Genomic DNA, 22465 nt, shown 5'->3' on the forward strand with positions numbered 1-22465 from the left:
TGATCGTGAATAACAGTTTATGTTCTCTGAGGTCCTGTTTCTCATTATGCACACTGGGAATTAAAATATGTCCCACAGAAATTTTTATTGGAAAAGAAAGAGCTGAGAAGAGACCAATGCTCTGTAAATATATATGGATCATTATTTTTCACTGAATCTCAAGAAACACTGAATTCCGAATGTGGTTTGGTTTGTGATATTAGTATCTACCTAATATCTAAGCTACCTAAACGAATAGTTTTAGGTAGTTTTTATACTAACTAGGCTAAATCTCCTTGACCTTCTGAGGGCTTGCTCCTGCAGTAAGACCCAAAGGCCTTATCACACTTCAGTAATAAAAAGCATGCACGATTCATTAAGGATAGAGACCAGGCTTTATGTTATATTTATTTATTTTCCAGCTTGTACAAACTGGATGTAGAAGCATAAACATAGTACATTTCTACCATCTTCAACAAAAATATAACCAATATGTACAATTATTGTATTAAAAATACAAAAGGGATACAGACTCCACCAATGTCTTTCTAAAAGACATACAGGTACAAGTAGTATCAAAAGTATGAGGAAATCACCAGTTAATTGTACATTCTGCACTTGACATCACAGAGCGAACTGAGATTAGCAGTCCTATGTTCTACAATTACTTAATGCTTAGATAACGTTTGTGCGACTTGTGGTAGAGCTAGGTTTCTGTCTATCTGCACATGAGGTCCACAGCCTATATAAGAAAACTGGCAAATAATGCCTATTACATGGAAAATTACAAATGCATAATTGACAATGTAATATATAAGCAAGTAGACAAATGCCATGATACAGAAGAGATTTATTAAATAAAGCACTGACATCGTTTTGATGCAGTGAAAAAACACTGCAATTTGACTTTTAAAATTTGAAGCTATTTACGTTTATCTACTGATCAATATGATCAGCTGAATTTAATGGAAAAAAAATCCAAGACCAGCAGTTCCTCACATTTGAGTACTACTCGGATTGGCAGCCTTCACTTTTCCGGAGTCTGTGCAAAAACAACACAAAAATAGAGTGGAGGGGTCATTTCAGTCACTATAGGGTTAATAGCAGCTGTGAGCAGGTGGTTGCTACACGTAGGCCTTCTCTATCTGCGGCGTCCATAAAGCCACTTCCAGGTTAGTCTTTGGTGACTAACCCACCTCGCAAAGGCTGGCATGTCTAATCAGGTTTTTGATCTTTTGTTCCTCTGTCACGTTAAAGGCTTGTTTATTCCCTAATGCCAGTTCGGTACAGGGAGGCTGTCTCGAAAGAGCAGTATTAACAGCTGGCGTTAGCTCCAATATCCCAAGCTGCTTTCACTGCAATCCTATCCAGTTACAAACGTTTCTCTTTAAAAACGAAAAAAAAAAAAAAAAATCCCTAAAACTAATTTAACAAAAATCAAAGAAACATAACTTAAAAAAACGGGGTTTGCCATCCGTCTCGATGGAGCAGGACACGCCCTCAAATGACACTGTCCTGCACTCCATAAGGCTCAGACACAGGACACAAGAGTCCTTTTTCCCTCCCCTGGCCATGTGCAAACAGTTTTACAGAAGAACCCCACCCACTGGGGAAGGAGTGGATGAGGTGTCTTGGTATCTAAGTAATTGGCTAACATCTTCTACTTCCAGGATAGGGCACTTCACGGGTGAGGCCAGAAGGACACGGGAAGACAGGGTCGCAAGCCAGGTCTTCCCTCTTCTTGGTGTGACCACACCCTGTCCGGCATATTTGGTTTTTTAGAAACCCAGGCTGGCAACCCTACTTAAAGGTTCAAAATAATACTGTGATCATCAAATGGATAGAACATTTACTCTCTGAACACAATCTTTAAATTCATTTAAAAAAAAAAAAAAAAAGACATTGTAAACAAGTGGACAAAGCACTGTACTCAAGAGGATTTCATTGTTTTTCTTTGTCTTCTTTGATGGGTTAAAGGCCCCAAGTAGTTCAATGGCTAGCTTTTCTCATTATCCCAATGAGACCAAGTGCTAGGACTGGATTGAAATCTAAAAGGAAGATTTAAAAAAATCCTTCCAGGCATTGAGAAGTGCAGCCAGAGTGAATCATCTTGTTGTGATGATCTTGGAATTGGGAATGATACTGTGTGATGTGGCAGGCAGCAACAGTGGGAGCTCGAAGATTGCTGCACTGTGCATTTCAAGCAACAAAGTCTGAAAAGTGCCAGGGCAATTTCTTCACAGTATTTCACATGCAAAGGGGAAAGGAAGAAGGGGAGAAGAAGCCCCATGCTGCTTTTAAGGCAGGGAAGGAGGCAAACTGGTCCACCATCCTCAGAATGCGAGTTCCACGGCTCCACTGCTAGGGACGTCTTCTTGTGCTCTCCTTTTAGGTGGCTAACTCTGGACCCAGAAAAGCCTGTGCCTCAAACAGCAGATACTTGTTCATCTTCTGCAAACACAATGAGGAAAAAAAGAAGGAAAGGAAAAAAAAAAAAAAAAGTGAGCAGGCAAGTCATTTCTTTGCTAGAGAGAATACATTCACTGATAGGTTAAATAAAAATACCATAGCTATGTTTTTAGTATAGCTCACTTAAAATCTTTTCCCTTTTTCTCTAAGTAATGATTAATACTAAAGTTTTAAAAAAAGTACATATGATGCATATCTTTAAATATACACAGTAGAAGATATAAATATCGTATGCTTACTGGTTGCAAAGTTAATAAATTAATTGAAAATTATGAAGCAGCATGGGACTTTAAGTAATATACACACACAAATAAATCTAGAAGGATATGTAACAAAATGTTAATAATGGCTATCTGCAAGAGGTAGGACTAGAAGTGATTTTCATTTTTTGTCTTTTACTTTTTTCCATTATGATTATGATCTCCGTCACCCTCATTCCAGCATGGCCAGGTAGATTTATAGAAAGGCGGCAAAGAAGCTATAAGGTATGCTTCTTTATCAGACTTTCATTCGGATCTCGTTAAAAGTCCAAATACATTTCCACAGAGAAACTTTGAGAATCAGTAAGAAATCTAGTCATGTAACACACTTTATTGCAAGTGTCCCCTCGGCAATCTTTGGTATTTCTAAACACGTTCAGGAACGAACAAACTCTGAACACAAAATGTTCCTTATGTAGGACATGGCTAAAGACGCAGCTGACCAAGGTATTAAGAAAACAAATGCCCTCGAAAGCTCACAGGCAGAATAAGTGAACACACTAATGCTATGGTTTTAAGAATGCATATATATACCATCCTCCTCGGTGGAAAACCCTTGAGACTGATAGGGGGCGAGGCGCGGGTCACACTCATTGGGCTTATGCCACTGCGGTTTGTTCACTGGCCTGCCGCTCGCTGGAGGCCCGTGTGGCTGCTGTGCAGGCGAAGGCCCAGCTGTGTCGGTGGGTCGGGCGACCATCCGAGATCTCTGAAGTGCCACGTTGTAGTCTGGAGGTTTCCTGGCCGGATGGGAATGTCCTTCTGGAAAGTCAGTGATGGGGATTCCAATGTAGCCTGGAGGGGTGGGCGGGGGCTCTCGATACCTGCCCTCCTTCCGCACTGTAGTGAAAACAATGTACCAGTCATTGCAAATTTTGTGGACGATTATTTCATGCCACAAATGTTTACGATAAATTATAAAACTGGGGCGCCTGGGTGGCTCAGTCGGTTAAGCATCCGACTTCGGCTCAGGTCATGATCTCACGGTCCGTGAGTTCGAGCCCCGCGTCGGGCTCTGTGCTGACAGCTCAGAGCCTGGAGCCTGCTTCGGATTCTGTGTCTCCCTCTCTCTCTGACCCTCCCCCGTTCATGCTCTGTCTCTCTCTGTCTCAAAAATAAATAAAACATTAAAAAAATTTTTTTTAATTATAAAACTAGTTATTGAGACAGCAAACACCGTGCAATGACAAATGTGATTTATGTTGTGTGGGGGATATGGCAGGCGAGGAAATGGATGTTAATTGCGCCAAGTATTCTCAACGGTTATCACCATGGTAAAATAACTGGTGAGAGATGTTACTAAACAGACTACTTCAGATCTTGCATTTAACTATAAAATAGTAATAAGGTTAACACTTAACCCTTGGGTTTATTGGAAAGTTTAAGGAAAGAGAAAACATAAAATCCTAGTATTATGCCTGGGAGATATTAGTAGTGCCTGCTAAAAGTTTCCTTCCTCCTTCTCCCCCTACCCTAAGGACAAGGTAGGCTACTCCATATTACCTGGGCATTTACCCTTGTCAGGCAGAAAATCAATCGTACATTACTTTCAGGTCTTGGACCTCACTTTGGAAAAGAGAATTAAATTTGGAAAAGTCGTGCAAAAATTGACACAAATTTTAAAACTCTAAACTATAAGGTATGTATTTCTTTTAAAGTCCTTTATTAATGTTCATGGCCTAGAACATGAAATCTGTGAAGCCAAGTAGAATGAGAGTTTTATTTTCTGGAACTTCATAGATTCAGTTATTAGGAATGAAACTCATTCCCGTCTCTGCAATAAAAATTCTAAGTATTAGTTTGTTAAAAGAAAGTGCTTTAAAAATTGCAACCCAAGACAAGGTATTAACTGTTATCCATCCATGACTATTTATATGGCAAAATAACAATTTCCCTATTAATAAATTCCATTCTATTTTTATAGAGTCTCTGACTCTGTATCCTGTAATTTATTCCTACACTGCAGTTAGGTAGATGTTGACTATGCCATAGAAAATAGAAAATACAACCTGACAGGAATGGGGGAACATGAGAGACTTCATAAGAGAAACAGCAGCAGCAAAGCAAAAACATCTTTCAAATACTTATAAATTACTATCTAGGCACAGTTCTAAGTGCTTTCCATTGAGTTCCTTTAATCCCCACATCAACCGTATTGATAGAAATTATTAAGCTCGTTTCACAAAGGAAGGTTAGTACCTTGCCCGTATGTCACAAAGCTAGTAAAGAGCCAAACAGGGATTCAACCCCCAATCCGCCAAATTCGTAGCCTATGCTCTTATGCTTTATGTTACTTCTCAGCACCCTCTTCCTTGTTCTACAGTGTGCAGCACATGACTTGTCTGCATAACAAAAGTGAATGGAAGATTTATATATGCAAAGTGTCAAGTTCTAAGTGGAATTCAAGGAACAAAATAGAACTTTTAAAACAGCTCCAATTACGCAAAAAATTCTTCCTTTAGAAAGAATGGGCATCCTTCTGATACTTTTAGCCTAAAAGGTAAGAAAACATCCATAATGATAATCTGCTGATCTTGACTGCTAAAATGTACAGACTGTTTATTATGCTGGAATATATCTGTATGTACCTGACCACGGAACCTGGGCTCTTGACTACTCTTATTTCAAAATCCTGAACATACCGCTAATTTGGAAGCCCCCGACAACAATGGGTGGGTCAAGATGAGGAAAAGAACCATGAACACATAGTTTTACTTTTGAAAGGTGAGATCTGACAAAGCTCTCTAATAAGCTTACCAATAAGTCCCTTTGTAGTACTCGACGTCACAGCTATGTGGGCCGGCGTAGGAACAGGTTTGGCTTCTTCTGTGGTCACAGAGGTGATGCTACTGCTTTCGGCTTCAATGGAAACATCTTTTCCACCCCTTCGCTTTATTGTGCCTGTGTCACCTTCCGAGTCTTCTCCCCAGTATCCTGTGGAAGATGCCCAGCTTGCCCGGGATTGGGCTTGTTCAAGACTCTCTCTACTTTGATTTTGCCTGTTGTACTTTGTGCTGTGATCAGAAAACATAAGTTGGTCCATATGGCTACTTGAGGCCCATAAACCTGCAGGATCCCCTGAATAATCAAAGTGAGTGTGCCCAAATGGAAGTGTTTCCCAGCTTCTCTGGTGCTGAATGGTCTGTATATTATCATGTGAGCCACTTGAGCACGACGTCCAGCTCCCACGGCCACTGTCGGCAGCATCGAGTGATGCACGATCCCCTTGGTCTTGGGAAAGTTCCTCTGTGCTTGGGGAAGAAATTACCGTAGCTGTAGCATACAAGCCTCGACTCTCAGACATTGGTGCATAGGACCTACGTGGTTGAAAATGAAAAGGGGAAAAAGTGCAAGATTGTTAATCTATGATATAAAACCAAAATACGTTTTCTCCCCCCCAGAAAGGTGGCTTTGTTTCATCACAGGAAGAGGATAAAAGCACCCCCGAGTTTCATTCTCCTGGCCGGTTCTGCCACATCCAGTTTGCGCACCTTGTCATCCACAATACAGAGGGAAAAGAACAACAACTTGCTTATATATAATAAAGGAACCCTTTCCTTAGAAGGTTAAAGGACGAGTCAACATAATCTGATTTCAGGGAGGCAGTGCACACACAGGATCTGGTACATCCTGAAACCAGCCTCTTCCTTTAGCACAGAGCAACTGTATTCCAAGAATAAAGCTAACTTGAAAAGCAGTGCATACAACAAAGATTGCACGGAACTTAATCTAGAAATTGTAAAAATTAGAACTGGGATGGGTGAGCATTCCTTGGGCATTAGGTAAAATAACAGAAATCCACATCCAGAATAAAGGACTAATTTTTAAAGGATGGAAGAAGGAATGTAAAAGAACACTAAAGAAACGCTGCCCACCCTAAGCTGTACTGGTCTGGTTCAATCACAGTCCGCCTTTCCATCCTGCCCACACCGAGGTTTGTCTCCACAATGCTGACAGAATGCCTCTGGCGCCTCTCATCATGCAGCGAGACTGGCACTGAGTCAAAGGAAGAATTGCTGACAATACTGGATCGTGAAGAAATCTCACTGTGACCAGAATCTGAGAAATTATCCACAGTACCACTGGGAGCCAGAGTGTAGCCTGCATGGGAAATAACGACCATATTAATTAGACACCATAGGTTTACAACATAAAACTGAAGCCTACCAAATAGAAGCAAAACCAAAATGCAGGCCAAAGGTACCACCATTGAAGTGAGGGAAAAACCGTTTTACTTGTGGAGACTTGGGTGACTGGTAAGGTAAACTTTTACTCAAATGAAATTTAACATGTTTCATGAAAGTTTAAAGAAGAAAAAAAGAAACACTGTTATGTGTTTTTGCAGAAATCATGGCACTAGTTGACTATTCTTAGCTCCTTTAGGTATAAATAATACTACTATTAGTCTATATAAAAGAAACTAAGAAGAATAAGTATGATCAAGTTTAAAAGTATTTTTTTAACTGCAAAGTCAGTAATCTCCAATGAAGTTTTTAATTTTTAGAACTTTATGGCACAGAATATTCAGCTCGAAGTATCTGTCTTACCATTTCAAGTGGACATATAAGAATAATACCTGAAATACCTGAAGAAAATACCTTTGGGTTTTTGCCATTTGTTTTTCAGTATTAATATTATATTGGATGAATCGCAAAGAAGCCAATTGTTTTGGAGGATGTAATGTGCAAAAATCTCCAGTTTCTCCCTAGACCATCACTATGTCTAAACAGATGTCCTGAAGGACCCTTAACTCTCCTTTGCTGCTAAAAATAATTTTGAAAGCCACAAAGAAAGAGGTGCTTGTCTTGATATTTTTAATGAAAAAATTCAAATCTTCTTTCTCAGTACTCATTTTTTAAACAATATTACTATAGATCTCACATTACTTAAAATACTGGTTTTATATGATCATGTGTATGCGATGCAGATTTTTCAATGCCACTTACCTAATAAAAAAATTAAATCTAGAACACCTAAATGTTGCTAATTTACCTTCTATAAGTACTTCCCCATCCTTTCAGTAACTTGTTAATTCCTGATTTATTTTTTAAAGGTTGCACAGGTCTTGATAAGATTTAATGCATTCATCTATGAGAAGTCTTTTTTTAGAGGACACTGAAAGTTCTGATGGACAAGATTTAAAGCGTTCCCTGAACAGTCCTCTCAAAAAAACACCTCTAGAAAAATAATCACTTGGGTGGAGCACTTGATGTTTAGAGGAATTCTCCCATTTTCCTTAACTAATAATGAGAAAATTCCTCTCTTTCCCACCCCGTCTTTGGTTCTGTAAACCCCACCTATCCCATAGGTCCGTGGAGCATTGTTATTCTTGTTACTGTTCTCACTTCCAAGAGAAGAGGAGGAACTGGTTAAGTCCAACTGCCCGGAGCCAAAAGATCTCAGCTGATTGTCACTGCCACCTAACAACAGGATGAGAAAAGAATTTAGATGTATCCATTTAACAAGGACAGGAGAGACTGATACGCACACAAAATGCATCCATGTCTGAAATATCTAAGAAGTAAAGCTGAAAAGGTATTTGTTATGTCAGTGAAATCTAACAATTTATTCATCTTTTTGGCCTTCCTCTAGAGAAAACTGTCTTAGCCATTTATTACTGGTTTATACCCATTCAGTTAAAGGGTGGAAAGAGAAAGGAACTTGGAGGGTTATTCAGCAAAAAATTACTATTATTTTAATATAAGAAATCATCAACATAAAGAAGTGAGTTTGCCTAAAAATTTAATCTCTTTGAAAATAAAATAGCAACAACAAAAAAAAAGATAATCAAGACCCGTGTTAATACAATGAAAAAATAAATCAGGAAGATATTAGTTTTCTTATGTTTTTAAAGCTTTCTACTCTGCAATTAATGTTATATAATTATATTTAGTTAGAACACCTTTTACTATAAAACTTATTTCCACACTTACAATCAATAAAAACCATATATATATGTTTTAAACGGCATTATGTAGTTTAACACAATTTACTATTAAGAAATACCAAAATTCTTCCAAATTTATAAACCGGAGGGGTGGGGGGGGAGGGGGGGAATCCATTGGGCATTATATAGGACATCATTTTAAATGACCCGAACATCAAAAATGACGTGATATATAAATCTGGAATTTATTGCAGCTGAAATGTATAGATTGCTATAAAGGAAAACAGTAAGTAATTTAGTTCTACCTTTCCTTGGAGAACTCTGTGGAGAAGTGGGAGGAGAAGAAAGCTGGGAAGATGCGTTTGATATAGTGTCTTCTGCTTGTTTTTTATGACGCTCCAGACTTCCTTCTTCAGACAAAGAAAGAATTTTCTTTAAAGCTTGTGGAGAGTATATGCCTATAAAAGAAAGAAAGAAATATGTATTTTCATGAGTAAAAAGGAATCACATGAATAAAATCTTTTTGGATGATTTAATATTACATTTAGTTTCAACCTACTTGTAATATCATCATGGTATAAACAGTAAGCTTACAGAAGGCACACAGTACCTATAATGTGGTTTCTGACTGGTACCTGCTGGAGTGCTAGAAATAGACTGCTTTTGGTATTTTACTTTAGATTCTAAATCTTAATCAACATTCATTCAACAATATGTTGACATCAGACAACAATGAAGAAAAAAAATGAACAATTTGAAAATATTAGAATTTAGGACAAAAGTGATCAGCTAAGAATATTTATTATTAGAATTCAAGGCTGAGTATTTTGGTGAACTCAAACAGGTATTTTGGTATTACTGGATGTGTTGGCTCAGGAGAAGTGGGAATGATGGGAGAAAACTAACGAGCCAAGAGCTAACCAGAGGTAGTAAGAAAAGTGAATAAAAACGTTCTAGGGAATTCCATGAAGTTAATATTCGATCAAATAAGTAGATGCAAGAAAAGCAGAAGTAGACCCATGGAAGTGCCCTGTGTCACAGAAACCACAGGAGACGATTTCAGAAGGGAGTGATCTAGTGCCAAGCGTAGGATCAAGAAGGATGAGGGTGGAAGAAAAAGGATTACATATCCCAGTATAAGGTGATTCCCCCCCAAGAAATATATTTAGAAATGGGGGAGTCACATTAAAATAGTTTACAAAGCCTCTAGTATTCTTATGAGGCGCTTTCAATTGCCTTATTTCTGAACGACAAAGAAATACTTGACTGAGGCAGTGTCAGGTATTTTCAATAGTTTTAATGTTCTTAGACTTACCAGGATCCATTAAAAAGGAGGCGGTGAAATTTAACACAGATTTAAGCCTTCATTTCACCTCATGTAAACATCTGATCTTGTTTTAATACAGTTACTTAAAGACCACTTTTAAAGCAATATTTATGTATATACATGCTGATATACACAACATGCATGAAAATGTTAGCTACACTAAAGCTGTACGAATAAATAGTTGTGATTTGGGAAAAAATTCCAAGGCCAGCATTATGCAGAGATTAAAAAAGTGCTTTATATTCAGGCACACCTACACATTTGGCTAAAAAGTTATATTTAAGTAAAAGAAAGACTGATAAACTTCCATGTAAGAAGGTCAGTGTAAAAGAGGAAATAGATGTCAGATTGCAGGGGATTTAGGAAGATATGAATATTAATAAGATGACGGACAAAGAAACCTGTAATTCAGTTTGTGATAGGGAGAGTAATACAAATACAAATACAAATCAAAGGGGAAATGTCAAGCAAAGATATTCTTTTGTCACTCTTCCCCAAATTCAACAAATGGCATATATGCTGACCAGGAAGAAAGAGCCAAAGATAAAGTATACGAAGGACCTACCGGAAGACTCTTGCCCACCTCATAAGGACAGGGTGTCCCTGGGTAGGAATAGCTCAGTGACCAATACCCTATTTTATCTAAGTAAACTGTACCACAAGGTTTTTTTTTTCCCCCTTTTATTAACATTGTTTCCTTTCACATAAATGTACAAAAAAGAACCCATACAGTTTATGAAATATAACTTTGTTGTACCATTTACATGAAGGGACAAAACTAATAGATATATACTAACACTCCCATTTCACACGCCCTCCCCTCCCAATAACAAATGAACATGATTCAAGGAGACACTCTATACAATAAACAGTAAACAGTCCCTTCCACTGGTAACAGTAAAATTCAACTTTCTGAACATTAATGTTTTACTAAGAGGTAACAATCAAATAGAGACTCAAGTATATTAGAGTTATTCAAGATAAGGATTTTTTCCTAATCTGAAAAACATGACACCAAATAGCCTCAAAAGAGGATATGATTGGAATCACCTACCAAAAGGTGGGAGATCCTTTACGGGTACTTTCTTTCGCGAGGGATAAAGGGACACAGCAGGAACCTGCAGTCCTTGGTTGATTTTATGTGGTGGCGGTGGCTGCTGGGGCTGTGGCTGGGCTTGTGCTTTCTGTTGCGACCCTGCCCTTGGAGCCACTGGGGAGGTCTCAGACTTGACCGGCTTTTTGTCACCAGGATTCTTAGGCACTGTTAATTGTTTGGTTTAAAAACAGAACAAGAAATTTCAGAAGTTAGTAGCTATATACAAGTTCAGAACTGCATAAGCATTTTCTACACTTTAGAACACGAAAATGAGTATCATGTCTTTTTCCTGTTATCCACATAAAGGGCAGAAATGGGGGTGGGAGGGAACCCTAGTTACAGAAAATAATATAGGCCTGACAGGACAAAGATATTTACTTTATGAAACTAGCTGTCACAAATGATGATTATACTATTAAATACCACATTAAAAATAAAAGTAGAAAAATGTGGAGAGTTCAATATGCTGTGTGAATGTATATAAAAAGCAGAAATATATGATAAAATCTACAACAGGAAAATTATTAGGATTGTTTTTCAAAATGGAGGTCAAAATTCCTTGACATGTATGAGCTTAGTTTTTATTTAATAAATGGTATTTATTAACTGTAATCTTTTCACTCTTAAATTCTCTCCTATGGGTAAAATTATCTATGTTAGCCAACAGCAACCAATACTGCTTGAATATTAGACTGATTATATAATTCCATGGCATATAGAAGACAATCTGAATAGGACAATTAAAAATGCTGTATGTATAACGTATTAACATTCAAAACAACTCAATGACACGGATGTACTTCCTCCATTTACACGTAAAGAAGCTAAGGATTAGGGAGCTCAAGTTAGTTGCCTAAGGGGACGATGCTATCTGGAGAAACAAACAGGATTTGAACTCAAACCAATCTGACTCCAGAGGACAAGCTCTTCAGCGTCCTGGGAAAATCTAGTAACTTGAATCTTCTCAACTCATCTAACATTTAAATTCTATCAAGGGTATCTTCAAACCTGTCCATAAAAGACACAGAAGTGTCCTAAATGGAAAATGCCTCGATCTTACACGAATGCAGATGCAAACAAGCAGAAAACTGCCCCCATTTCTAGCCCGGTCAGATTTTTGAAGGCTGGGAAACTACACGTTAGGCTGCGTTTTGGTACCGTGCAGCAGAACCACTGCTTCCTGTGCCAGGCCAGCTTCCTGCCGGCGCTGTCAGGCTGAGGGTATAAAAGGCAGCAGGTGCACCTAGTCACAGACCCCTCTGACGAGGCAGGCCCTTCACCACTCTCGCCTCTCAGGTTGCCCATCACTTTGGAAGTATCTTTGCGAGACAACAAAGACACAACGGAAACAGCCGTCCCCCTAAGTCTCTGTGGTCACCCTGCCCAAGCCAAGTGAGTTGGACGGGAGGCCTGGCCTAGGCCAGTACTGCATGGGATCAAAGGCAGCATTCAAGGGAGGGGCTAGTATGTTGCCAGGATGCTACTGCCCCCTCGGCGCTAAGCCCCACTTGTCGCCGCCCATACCACTGCTCAGGAAACAAATCTGCATTTCAGATTCTGCAGCCGCTTTAAGGAAAAACTCACATGTGTTGGTTGCTGGCTCACACTGCAGTGATAAGGTCTGCAGACTCTCCTCATCCATTTCTAGCTCCAAATTGGACAGGTACTGCTTGACTTTTCGAGCCATTTGGGCATCTTCGTAAAGCTTTTTGGCATTGAGAAAGGAACTACGACGTACCCGCTTTTTATGACCACCTGTCTGAGCAACGTCTAGCACTGTTGCATTTGTACTACCCTGGCTGAGAGACCTGGAAGATGAAAAGGCAGATATGCAGCTCACTCTACCATGGGGTTCCTTTATCTATTTGAAACATGCCAAAACTTACACAAGTATTCTGCGTTCAAAAGATCACATGCCTCATTCTGGTAAGTAAACTGTTACAAGGAAATATAGACTAATATAGATTAAATTTTTTCAAGTTAAAAAAGAATCATACGTACATACATATATATATGTTTCTAGTCCAACTCGGAAATTCTGCTTTTCTCATCTACAGAGCATTCAAGGCAGTTCTTTCATAGAAGCCAGCAAATACTGATTATATATAGGAGCTCATGCAATACACAGTTAAAAATCATTGAGATTTACATGAAATTTACTTCTCCTAAAGAGGATATTTTACATAAATTTAAATAAAATTAGCTACACTGTTCACAATCGTTTTCTTATTCCTTGAGTGAAAGAGTTTTTAAAGTAATATGGGTCAATCTGTTAATAAAATGATCATGCAAATGTAAACATATATATATATATATATATATATACAGAAACTAGCACATGAATTGTTAAGAATTATGTTTAAAAAGTATCGGTTTATAGAATGAAAACAGTAGTTAGTTGAGCTGTAAAAACTGTAGTTTTAACACCTTGGGGCACTTTTTACATTATATATATTTACTTAAATATCTGTGCAATAGTATTTAAATTGCACAGTTTTTCCTTTTAATGTTCTTCCTCCCGTAACCCCCCATTAGGCTTTCTCCATTTCCAAGTACACAAATCATATTAAAATAAAATCTTTTTGAAGACTGAGAAGTATGCCTGGCCTACAGTTCCCCAGAACAATCATCAACCACTTCACAGCTCTCATGGATCATGACCTCAAAAACAAAAGCCCCAACAGATTAAACGTGAAGTCAGCAAGAGGGTTAAGAGAAAATGCAAAGCATCAGAAAATACAGCAGGTAAGAAAACAATGCAATGAGCAGAATAAGAATTGTGTGTGGGTTTGCAAGGTCTCCACCACTTACCCCAAACTCCTCCATTTCTTCTTCCTGTAAGTGAGAGCCATGGAGATTGAAGCATGGGTGTAGAAAGAGAGACAGAAAGATCACAAGCTCAGAAAGAAAGGACTAGACTTTTGGATAAGCAGTACTAGAAGCTCACAAACATTAAACTGCATAATCACCTCACACACACAACTGTACCCGCAATACTTTTCTGGCTCAAGAGACAGATACGGTTAATTTTTTGTTCTAAGAACTCCTCTCCTTCACTGGATTAATCATTTTTGACTACACTGCCAACTAAATCCATTGCGTGGATACTGAGCCCATATTGTTTGGGTTCTTTACATATTTTAGTTCATACTATCAGTTATGAGTTTTAAGCTCTACAAACCAGTGTTCTGACAAGTAAGGAATAGTTGTACCTCATGTCAAATGAAAAATTTCTGCAGGACAAACTGTTTTTTACGGACAGTCAAAAGTGCACCTGAGGCCGAATAAGACATTTATTTCAAATTAGAGCTCAGGGGTTTCTCGCCACAACCTAATAAAATTTCTGCCAAGCTACAAATATAAATATTCAAAAATTTCTCATTTATTAGGAGACCTCTAAACCCAAACTTCTCTAAGCCTACACGTGTTACTGAAGAGGACACACTCACCGAGTCCTGAACATGAGGGCAGGGTCCATGTTAACTGAAGCCATTCGGCCAACATGACGAATTTCTTTTGCAATCATCCTTAGCTTCTCAAAATTGACTAGCCCATCAACTTTTGAGTCATTTCCTATAATTGGCAAAGAAGAAAAAGGGAATCCTATCACATTCATTTATCGTGTGCTTCCACAAGTGAAGACAGAAAATCTACTTTATACTTACCTTCATGAAGGAATGTGAGATCCTTCTTGATAACTGGGAATAGAGGGATTATGGGAGGCTGCAGGTTTTGACTGTTGAGGACATTGCGATATTTTGCCATGTTTCTGGAGGGATCAAACAAGTCTTGGAGATCTTGAAACAGCTTTTCGTATTTATTGGGAAGTTTTTCCCAGGTGGTTCGTAGTCTTGCCACTGGTGCCAAATTTAGGCCACTGAAAGGAAAAAAAGGAAATTAAATGACTCATTCTTACGAAACAAAGAAAGTAAAAATAGCATATTGTTTATAAACGTAGAATACCTCTGTGTTTATGCTGTATATACATAGCAATTTATGGGATTCATAAGAAACTACTAGTAATTCTGGGTAATGAGAATTGAAGACAGAAGCAGCGTCAGGGCCAAGGGTTATTACCCTTCAGACCCTTCTAGTCTGTTTATTATGGACAAACAACTGGAACGTGAAGTATCATGAGGGTAGCATCTGTTTTGCAACTCTGCTTCCATGCGCAGAGAAGCGCTTGGCACATAGGAGGCTGGTGATAAAACAGACTGGCCAAGTATCCTACAGGAATAAAATAAAAGTCCTAACAGTAATGACAATATGATCAAACTCCTAGTGAGAGACAATGATTCATAATCACCATGAATAGCAATATTGCTAATTGTTTCAGTTTGTAGTGTCTCCCGGCCTCAGTATAAGCACTTACAACGGGAAGAAAATGAAAATGAACATTTAGTGGGCATCTGCCTTGTGCCGGCTGATAGAAGTTCACATACATAATATCATTTAATCTACTTGATCCTTCTTTGGGGCACTGTTCCTTTACGAGAAATAAACTCATGTCTAGAGAAATTAAAATAATTTGCCCTAAGTCGCAGAACTAAAAAAACAGTAGTGAATATAGCTTTTCTGGGCTCTACAAGTAGCTCACCAGAGACTTTAAGAATCATTGGATTCTGAGAAAAGGACTTGTTCAATATGATTCAATCAAAAGCTACTACACTTATAGAAATTATACGGTGTTCCTGGACTGATGTGTATTTTTGATCTGCAAACTGAATTGAATCTTAGGACCTGTATGCTCACTTACCTGATGATTGCAAACATTGAGTTAAAATTCTTGCATTCCCTGCAGTGTAGTGCTATCTTGATGAAATGCTTAATGATCTTCATCCTCTTCAGCTGGTTTGTCTCTCTCAGAATTTCAGATGCTACCCAAAATGTTTCCTGGTTAATTACTTCTTCAAATTTCTTCAGGTTGGCACAGCTGGTTTTTGATTTGAGTTTAAATAAATCATCTATGTATTCAGTAGGTTCAATGTTACGGAAAAGTTCAAAATTCCGCATAGAGAGCTGTGTGGCCACTTCAACAGTACTGAGCTGCAGGAGGGAAATTTGACTCTCCCTCAACAGCTCCTGAGCATCTTCGTCTGAACAAAGAGTTTCCGTCTCCATGTTGTTTTTCAAGTAATACCTGTGAAAAACACACAATTCTAAGCCTAAGCAGCAGTCTCATGACATTACTTGCAAGAATGATGCTACTTTGTAGACAACATTTGCAAGAACAGGCTGTGAGTGATGGAAGAATTCTCTTGTACAAGGACAGAGAATACAGCTGCTGCCCCAGTCACCAGCTCATAGAATCACCTATCAGGAAGTCACTGATGGGAGCTAATAAATCACATGTCATTTCATTTGTACCAGTTGTCATGTATTTTTCTCCTGCCCTTCCCTGATTTCCAGATTATTTTATGTATTTTTGCTAAAAGTGACAGAAAATAGCTCAATTTAAAATTTCAGTTTAAATAAGAAAACAGGGTCTAAGGAAGGCAGAAGAGATCAGACACAGGTCATCACCCTGTTTTCCTAGAGAGAGTCTGTAACTACTAATAGGTAAACGTGATCCAATTTGAACCAACTTATTCAAATACCGAAGAAACCTATAAGATATTCCCTTCTATCTGATACTATGAGTACAATAATGCCAAAATAGATTTTTTTTTTATGTTTATTTATTTGGGGGGAGGCGGGGAGCAAGGGGCAGAGAGAGAGAGGGAGACACAGAACCTGAAGCAGGCTCCAGGCTCTGAGCTGTCAGCGAAGAGTCTGATGCAGGGCTCGAACTAATGAACCACGAGATCATGACCTAAGCCGAAGTCGGATGCTTAACTACTGAGCCACCCAGGCGCCCCGATCTTTAACTTTTAAATATCTGGTTTTCACAAAAACCCTACAAGTAAGTGGGGCAGGTATTATTCTTGTCGGATGAGGAAACAGAGGCTCCCAAATATTAATGAGTAGTTACTATCAGTGACAGAGACGAGAACTCAGTATTACTCCTTTCTCTTTGTAAACAACTTGTTGAAAATAGAATCCAGATGTTTGCCCTGTGGGGTTGTTTTTTTGGTTTAGTAGACAGATGTTTTCCTAAGCCAAATTCCATAAAGACAGAAGCAGAATGAGCCCAGTGGGAGTCTTGCCAAACTGGCCTTTTGCATCTTTCACCAAAGCGACCATGACAGAAAACACATACCTTGAGGCCTTCACATCCACAGATTGAACATTCCCAGTTTTGATTACTCATGAAGCCCATGACATGTATTCATATATAATTTTCTTGACTGTGAGCCATGAATCTGCACCTCAATGGAGATTTGTAGAACTCCATCGTGGTTACAGATATAGCAATGTGCCTTCAAATGATAATGAGAAAAACTGATCTCCTAAAACAACACTAACTGCTGGTGTCAGGGTTGGAAATAAAGTAAAAGTGAAGAAGAGTAATAAAGTTGTAGTTGATAGCAAGAAAAAGGAAGTTTTGAATGAATTAAATCAGATTTATACTATGGAAAATTCAAGTACAAAAAGAACACTCCATCCAGCAAGAAAAAAAAGAAAAAAAAATGTGATTTATGAAAATACTTAATATTCAGTGAGTGCAGAATCTAGTCTTTAAATTAGAGCCAAAAGGTAACTGCTTTTTCAACTTTCACTAATTTGTGGTTTGAGGACACACATTACATATTATCAAGGGAAATTCAGGAGACTGACAAAATCAGGTACAATGTTACCCTGCAAGTAATATGTGATATAAGCACTTATGCAGCAGGAGACTAAGCTCTGAAGCAACCAAAAGTTTGTTCTAGAGCGAGGTATTTTTCACAGTGTAGCACACAATAAAAGGCAGCATTAGCCAGCCACATGGTCATTGATATCTCCATCTAAACAATTGCAGCTCCTAGAAAAGTTGAGTAGGCAGGAGCAATTGACAACAGAATATGATTTAAAAACATGTTTGTGAATGTACACATCCAGGAAAGAGAATCAGCGTTAGCTCTGTGACTTCACCAGCCTGGTGTCCTACAGCCAGTGTAAGAAGTGACTGCCTGTGCCCTGACAGCCAATAACAATATTCAGGTCACAGTGCCCTCCTTTTCAAAAGGGTCTTAAGAGATCCTTGTGAGGGTCAGCAGTCTACTGGGTACATTTCCTTTGATTCACCAATTCTTGGAGAACGGGATAAGTCTTCTTTCTCGTTTGCAGGGGTACTTACTCATTTTAAAAACCCTTTGAAAGTGTTCATCTCTTAGACTTTGGTGTGGGTTTGAAGAGGGGTTAAAGAAATCCAATAGGACAGATATATTGTATACCTTCCACTCAGCTGAATTCTATCAGCAAGTTTGGAAAGCTGATCTGGGAGTCTTCTTTGTTTGATTACACCCTCAGGTGTGACAGAGACCTCACACAGCGAATACTGATCCGGGGTGGCAGTCACAGCAAACTCCCTGATGGCCTGAATGACTACTTCCTTCGCTGTGGTGTCCTTACTGATCATGATGTATCGGCTTTGCTGATCAGCTTTAAAAACCCTTAACACTTGATCTGGCAAGTCTGGGGGAAAGAAAAGCCATATGTAAGTGGAAAGGATTTTAGCATATGGTAATACAATTAAGTGAAGTAATCAGGAAAACCTCCCTAGAAAAGATAAATGCTAAACTTGCATCTCTCCCTCGTTACAATCCTTCTTCAAAGATTCTATAAGTCAACATACCGATCTGCTGTATGAACATATTTTTCCCCACAGATACCTGAATGATCCACAAATACAAACATCAGTACACAGCAGCAGCACATAAAATTCTCAGGTTGGTAGCAAAAAAGGGAAAAATTTAAATCTAAAGTTCATCTTTATTATATTGAAAATCCCATTAAGCTAATCTAATATATTCCTCTTACTCTATTTATTTAACATGACCTAGTAATAACTGGCATGGTATGTGTTATTATTATGAAAGAGAAAACACGTTCAGAGATTAATTTGCCCAGGATCATATCAAATTAGTCTGAAGAATAAGAAAGAACTGATTCCAGTGGTTTGAAATTTAAGGTTCATTCTGACTTGGAGCATTTGACACAATCCATGCCAAACCAAGAACATACAGCATTACCATATGTTAGAAGAAAACAGATTACTACAAGAAAACAAAAGCAGCACAGGCGATGCTCACCAGGAGTAGTACTGAAGTCTAAAATGCGATGATGTGACTGCAATAAATCGGGATTACTGGAGGACAAGGTTCCACTGACGGGCAATGCCGTTGGGATGTGCTTGGTCTGCCTTAATCCTACTATGCTGTCATCCTGAGACTGACCAATCCCAATATCACTGAACAAAGAGAAAAATTAGAGAATAAATGATCCACAAGTAAAAAGTTATAACTCATCAATATATAATAGACGCAGACCATAAATAAAACATATTTGTATAAGATAGCTCATTTAAAAGTACCATTAATAAATTTGGTTGAAAATTCGGTAGCAACTACTGCTTAACCGTTATCTAACTCAACTTATTTGCTGTTTCTTTTTTTTTTTTTTTTTTTATTTATTTTTGGGAGAGAGAGAGAGCATGAACGGGGGAGGGGCAGAGAGAGAGGGAGACACAGAATCGGAAACAGGCTCCAGGCTCCGAGCCATCAGCCCAGAGCCTGACGCGGGGCTCGAACTCACGGACCGCGAGATCGTGACCTGGCTGAAGTCGGACGCTTAACCGACTGCGCCACCCAGGCGCCCCAACTTATTTGCTGTTTCTTAAGCATATGTCACCCTAAAACCTATGCCTCTTTCAGTAGACAAAGAATATTAGTACTCTCTCAGTATTGTCAAGAAAAGATAAGCTCTAGTTACTCCTGGAAATAGATTTAAGAATAAGCACATTAAAAACAGTGTATTTAGTCTCACTCGACTGGTGATTTATGTATCAGAATGATAAATCATTTTATAATCTGATCTTTAAGAACTGAAGAAACGGAGTAAAACAGAGGAGAAAAATCCAAACTGTCCTAATTTCATTCTCCAGTGTTTCAGAGAAATAAATGAGATCACTATGGAGTCAAATGTAAAGAAACCCTGACACCGGGATTGTTTCTTAATTATACAAAGCATAAAAAAGCAGGGGTCCATGGTAATATTTCTTAGCATCAAAGAAGAGGCAAAGGAAATTAATGACTCATGTTTTATTTTTAGTTCTCTACTCAAAATTTCTAGTTAGACATTTAAATTCCCAGAGAAATACTCCTTATTACTGATAGCTACAAACTCATTTACCTTTATAAAACGTGTTACTGTGGACAACTCTTAAAAACATGATTTAATAACATTTAAAAATTTCTAGATTTGAAGGGCACACTATTTCCAAAAAAGACTTTAAAATTAAAATAATAAACATGGACACATACAAAACAACTAGATCATCAGCAAATGGTCACAGTTCTAATTTCTAGAAATTAGAAATGAAGAGAAAGAAAACTCTTTGGTTGGGTGTCCAAGGTGCCATAAATAAAATTAAGACATTTAGCATCAGTTAGGTTCTCAGACATTAGAGCCTGATCATAATACCTACTATCTTTAATGGCTATGATAATTAAAAAATATATATAATAGCATTCTTTATTTTGTGGGGGGGATGGAAATTATAAAGTTAAAGAAACAAGGATAAGATATTTCTTTTAAAGTCGACAGAAAAATTAAAGACGATTTTAGTGTAAATTCTTCCAAATTCATAGGTAAGTCCGTGACAAAATCCAATTTCCATTTAAACACATATAGGCATGCACATAAAGATGAGAAATATTAATGTTCTGTGAAACATTAAAACTTTCACATTAGTAGAATTTCATTTCTCAACCACATAAAACCATCTTTACTGCCAAAAGTATCAGATGTAATCCAGGACATAAGACAACTATTATGGGCTCGGGCCAAAGATATAGAGCCAACTGGGTCACGATGGCCACAAATGGCTAAAAACACTAGAGCTGCCTTCTTAAGAAATGTTTCTCAGCAACATTTTCACACCTAAAATGAAGATCTAATAACTCTTGCCTATATATCTCTGTTATCCACAGACATGAGGATACTCTCTTGGATTGGAACTACTTTATAGTTAAGACTTAATTCAGAAAAGTCCCTCTCTGAGCATATCTATTGTTTGACCTCTCCAACTCTTCTCATGGTTACTGAAACTGTTTTTTAGCCTTCGTTGATTTTATAGTTTATTGACTTATTCTCTTTTCTCAGTATTCATCACGCTTTCTCTACTTACCTGACAACCAGATCTGACTCCTATAATCCTCTTGCCTCACCCTTTTCTTCTCACACTATTCACATCCCTCTCCCATACCTATCCTTGCCCGTTTGCCACCATCCAGCATCATAACTTCTGTAATACTGACAGTGTTGGGGGTCAGGAGGGAGGGACACGGTATATCTAGAAAATCTGCCTCATTGGCTAGTTTAATGGACTTGTTAAAAAAAAAAAAAAATCTTTGTAAAAATCTTTGATTTCTAGGAGAGCAAAATTTAAGTAGTAACTAGTAGTAAGTCTATTATACCATATAATAGATCCTACAGTTTACTGAGCCTACTTTAAAAAAAAAAAATTCTTTTTAATGTTTATTTTTGAGAAAGAGGGAGAAAGAGACACAGCACAAGTGGAGGGAGGGGCAGAGAGAGAGAGGGAGATACAGAATCTGAAGCAGGCTCCAGGCTCTGAGCTGTGAGCCCAGAGCCTGACGCAGGGCTTGAACTTGTGAACCGCGAGATCATGACCTGAGCCGAAGTCAGACACTTAACCGACTGAGCCACCCGGGTGCCCCAAGCCTGCTTTTAAATATAATTTTTTCATTTCAGTTGCATTATATACATGAATTATTTCAAATAATTTTTACAATAAAATACTTAAAATGAGACACACATTTCCTTTTAGGTTTACTTATTTCAAGAGAGACAGAGACAGTGCAAGTGGGAGAGGGGCAGAGACAGAGGGAGAGAGAGAGAATCCCAAGCAGGCTTCACTCTAGCTCGACTTGGGGCTTGAATTCACAAAACTGTGAGCTCATGACCTGAGCCAAAACCAAGAGTCAGACACCAGCTTACATTTTCTTAAATACAAATTAAGATGTTTCCTCAGTGTTTAAAAATCAACACATCTTATTATCTTCTTTTCCTTTCTCTAGCTTTTGAATATCTTTTTAAATACATATAAAACAAAATTATACATAATATTCTCATACTGTGTTCCTTGCCAATGTCTTGTAGTGTGGATGGCTTATATCCCAGTTTTTCCATGTCACATTTCTATTAATACTTGCCAGGGTCATGCTGACTTTTATTTGACTTTTTTTTAAGGTTCATGGTCCAATATGACTGTCAGATTGTGTTGTTGTTGTTATTGTGCTGCTAATAATTCTACATTTAAGTAATTCTTTTTGCCCGTTTTA

At 38.1% G+C, this 22465-nt stretch overlaps 1 protein-coding gene across 16 annotated transcripts in view; it reads right to left on the minus strand.

The window, feature by feature from the left end:
* Positions 1-374: 374 nt before the first annotated feature.
* The window catches only part of RAPGEF2 (Rap guanine nucleotide exchange factor 2), a 249805-nt gene continuing 227714 nt past the window's right edge, over positions 375-22465 (minus strand). For 8 of the 16 annotated variants that reach the window (XM_058721006.1, XM_058721003.1, XM_058721002.1 and 5 more), the window contains 14 exons: positions 19193-19350; positions 18335-18575; positions 15775-16158; positions 14684-14895; positions 14468-14591; positions 13830-13853; positions 12603-12826; positions 10977-11183; positions 8901-9053; positions 8006-8128; positions 6584-6809; positions 5466-6025; positions 3243-3548; positions 375-2430 (listed from right to left, as the gene is read on the minus strand). In XM_058721006.1, the coding sequence (XP_058576989.1) occupies positions 2405-2430; positions 3243-3548; positions 5466-6025; positions 6584-6809; positions 8006-8128; positions 8901-9053; positions 10977-11183; positions 12603-12826; positions 13830-13853; positions 14468-14591; positions 14684-14895; positions 15775-16158; positions 18335-18575; positions 19193-19350 (2968 nt within the window). In that variant the 3' untranslated portion in view covers positions 375-2404. The remainder of the gene's footprint in view (positions 2431-3242; positions 3549-5465; positions 6026-6583; positions 6810-8005; positions 8129-8900; positions 9054-10976; positions 11184-12602; positions 12827-13829; positions 13854-14467; positions 14592-14683; positions 14896-15774; positions 16159-18334; positions 18576-19192; positions 19351-22465) is intronic. The other 8 variants (XM_058721011.1, XM_058721010.1, XM_058721009.1 and 5 more) reach the window with 3 other exon arrangements.

Source organism: Neofelis nebulosa, chromosome 3 (assembly GCF_028018385.1).
Source record: "Neofelis nebulosa isolate mNeoNeb1 chromosome 3, mNeoNeb1.pri, whole genome shotgun sequence".
NCBI lineage: Eukaryota > Metazoa > Chordata > Mammalia > Carnivora > Felidae > Neofelis > Neofelis nebulosa.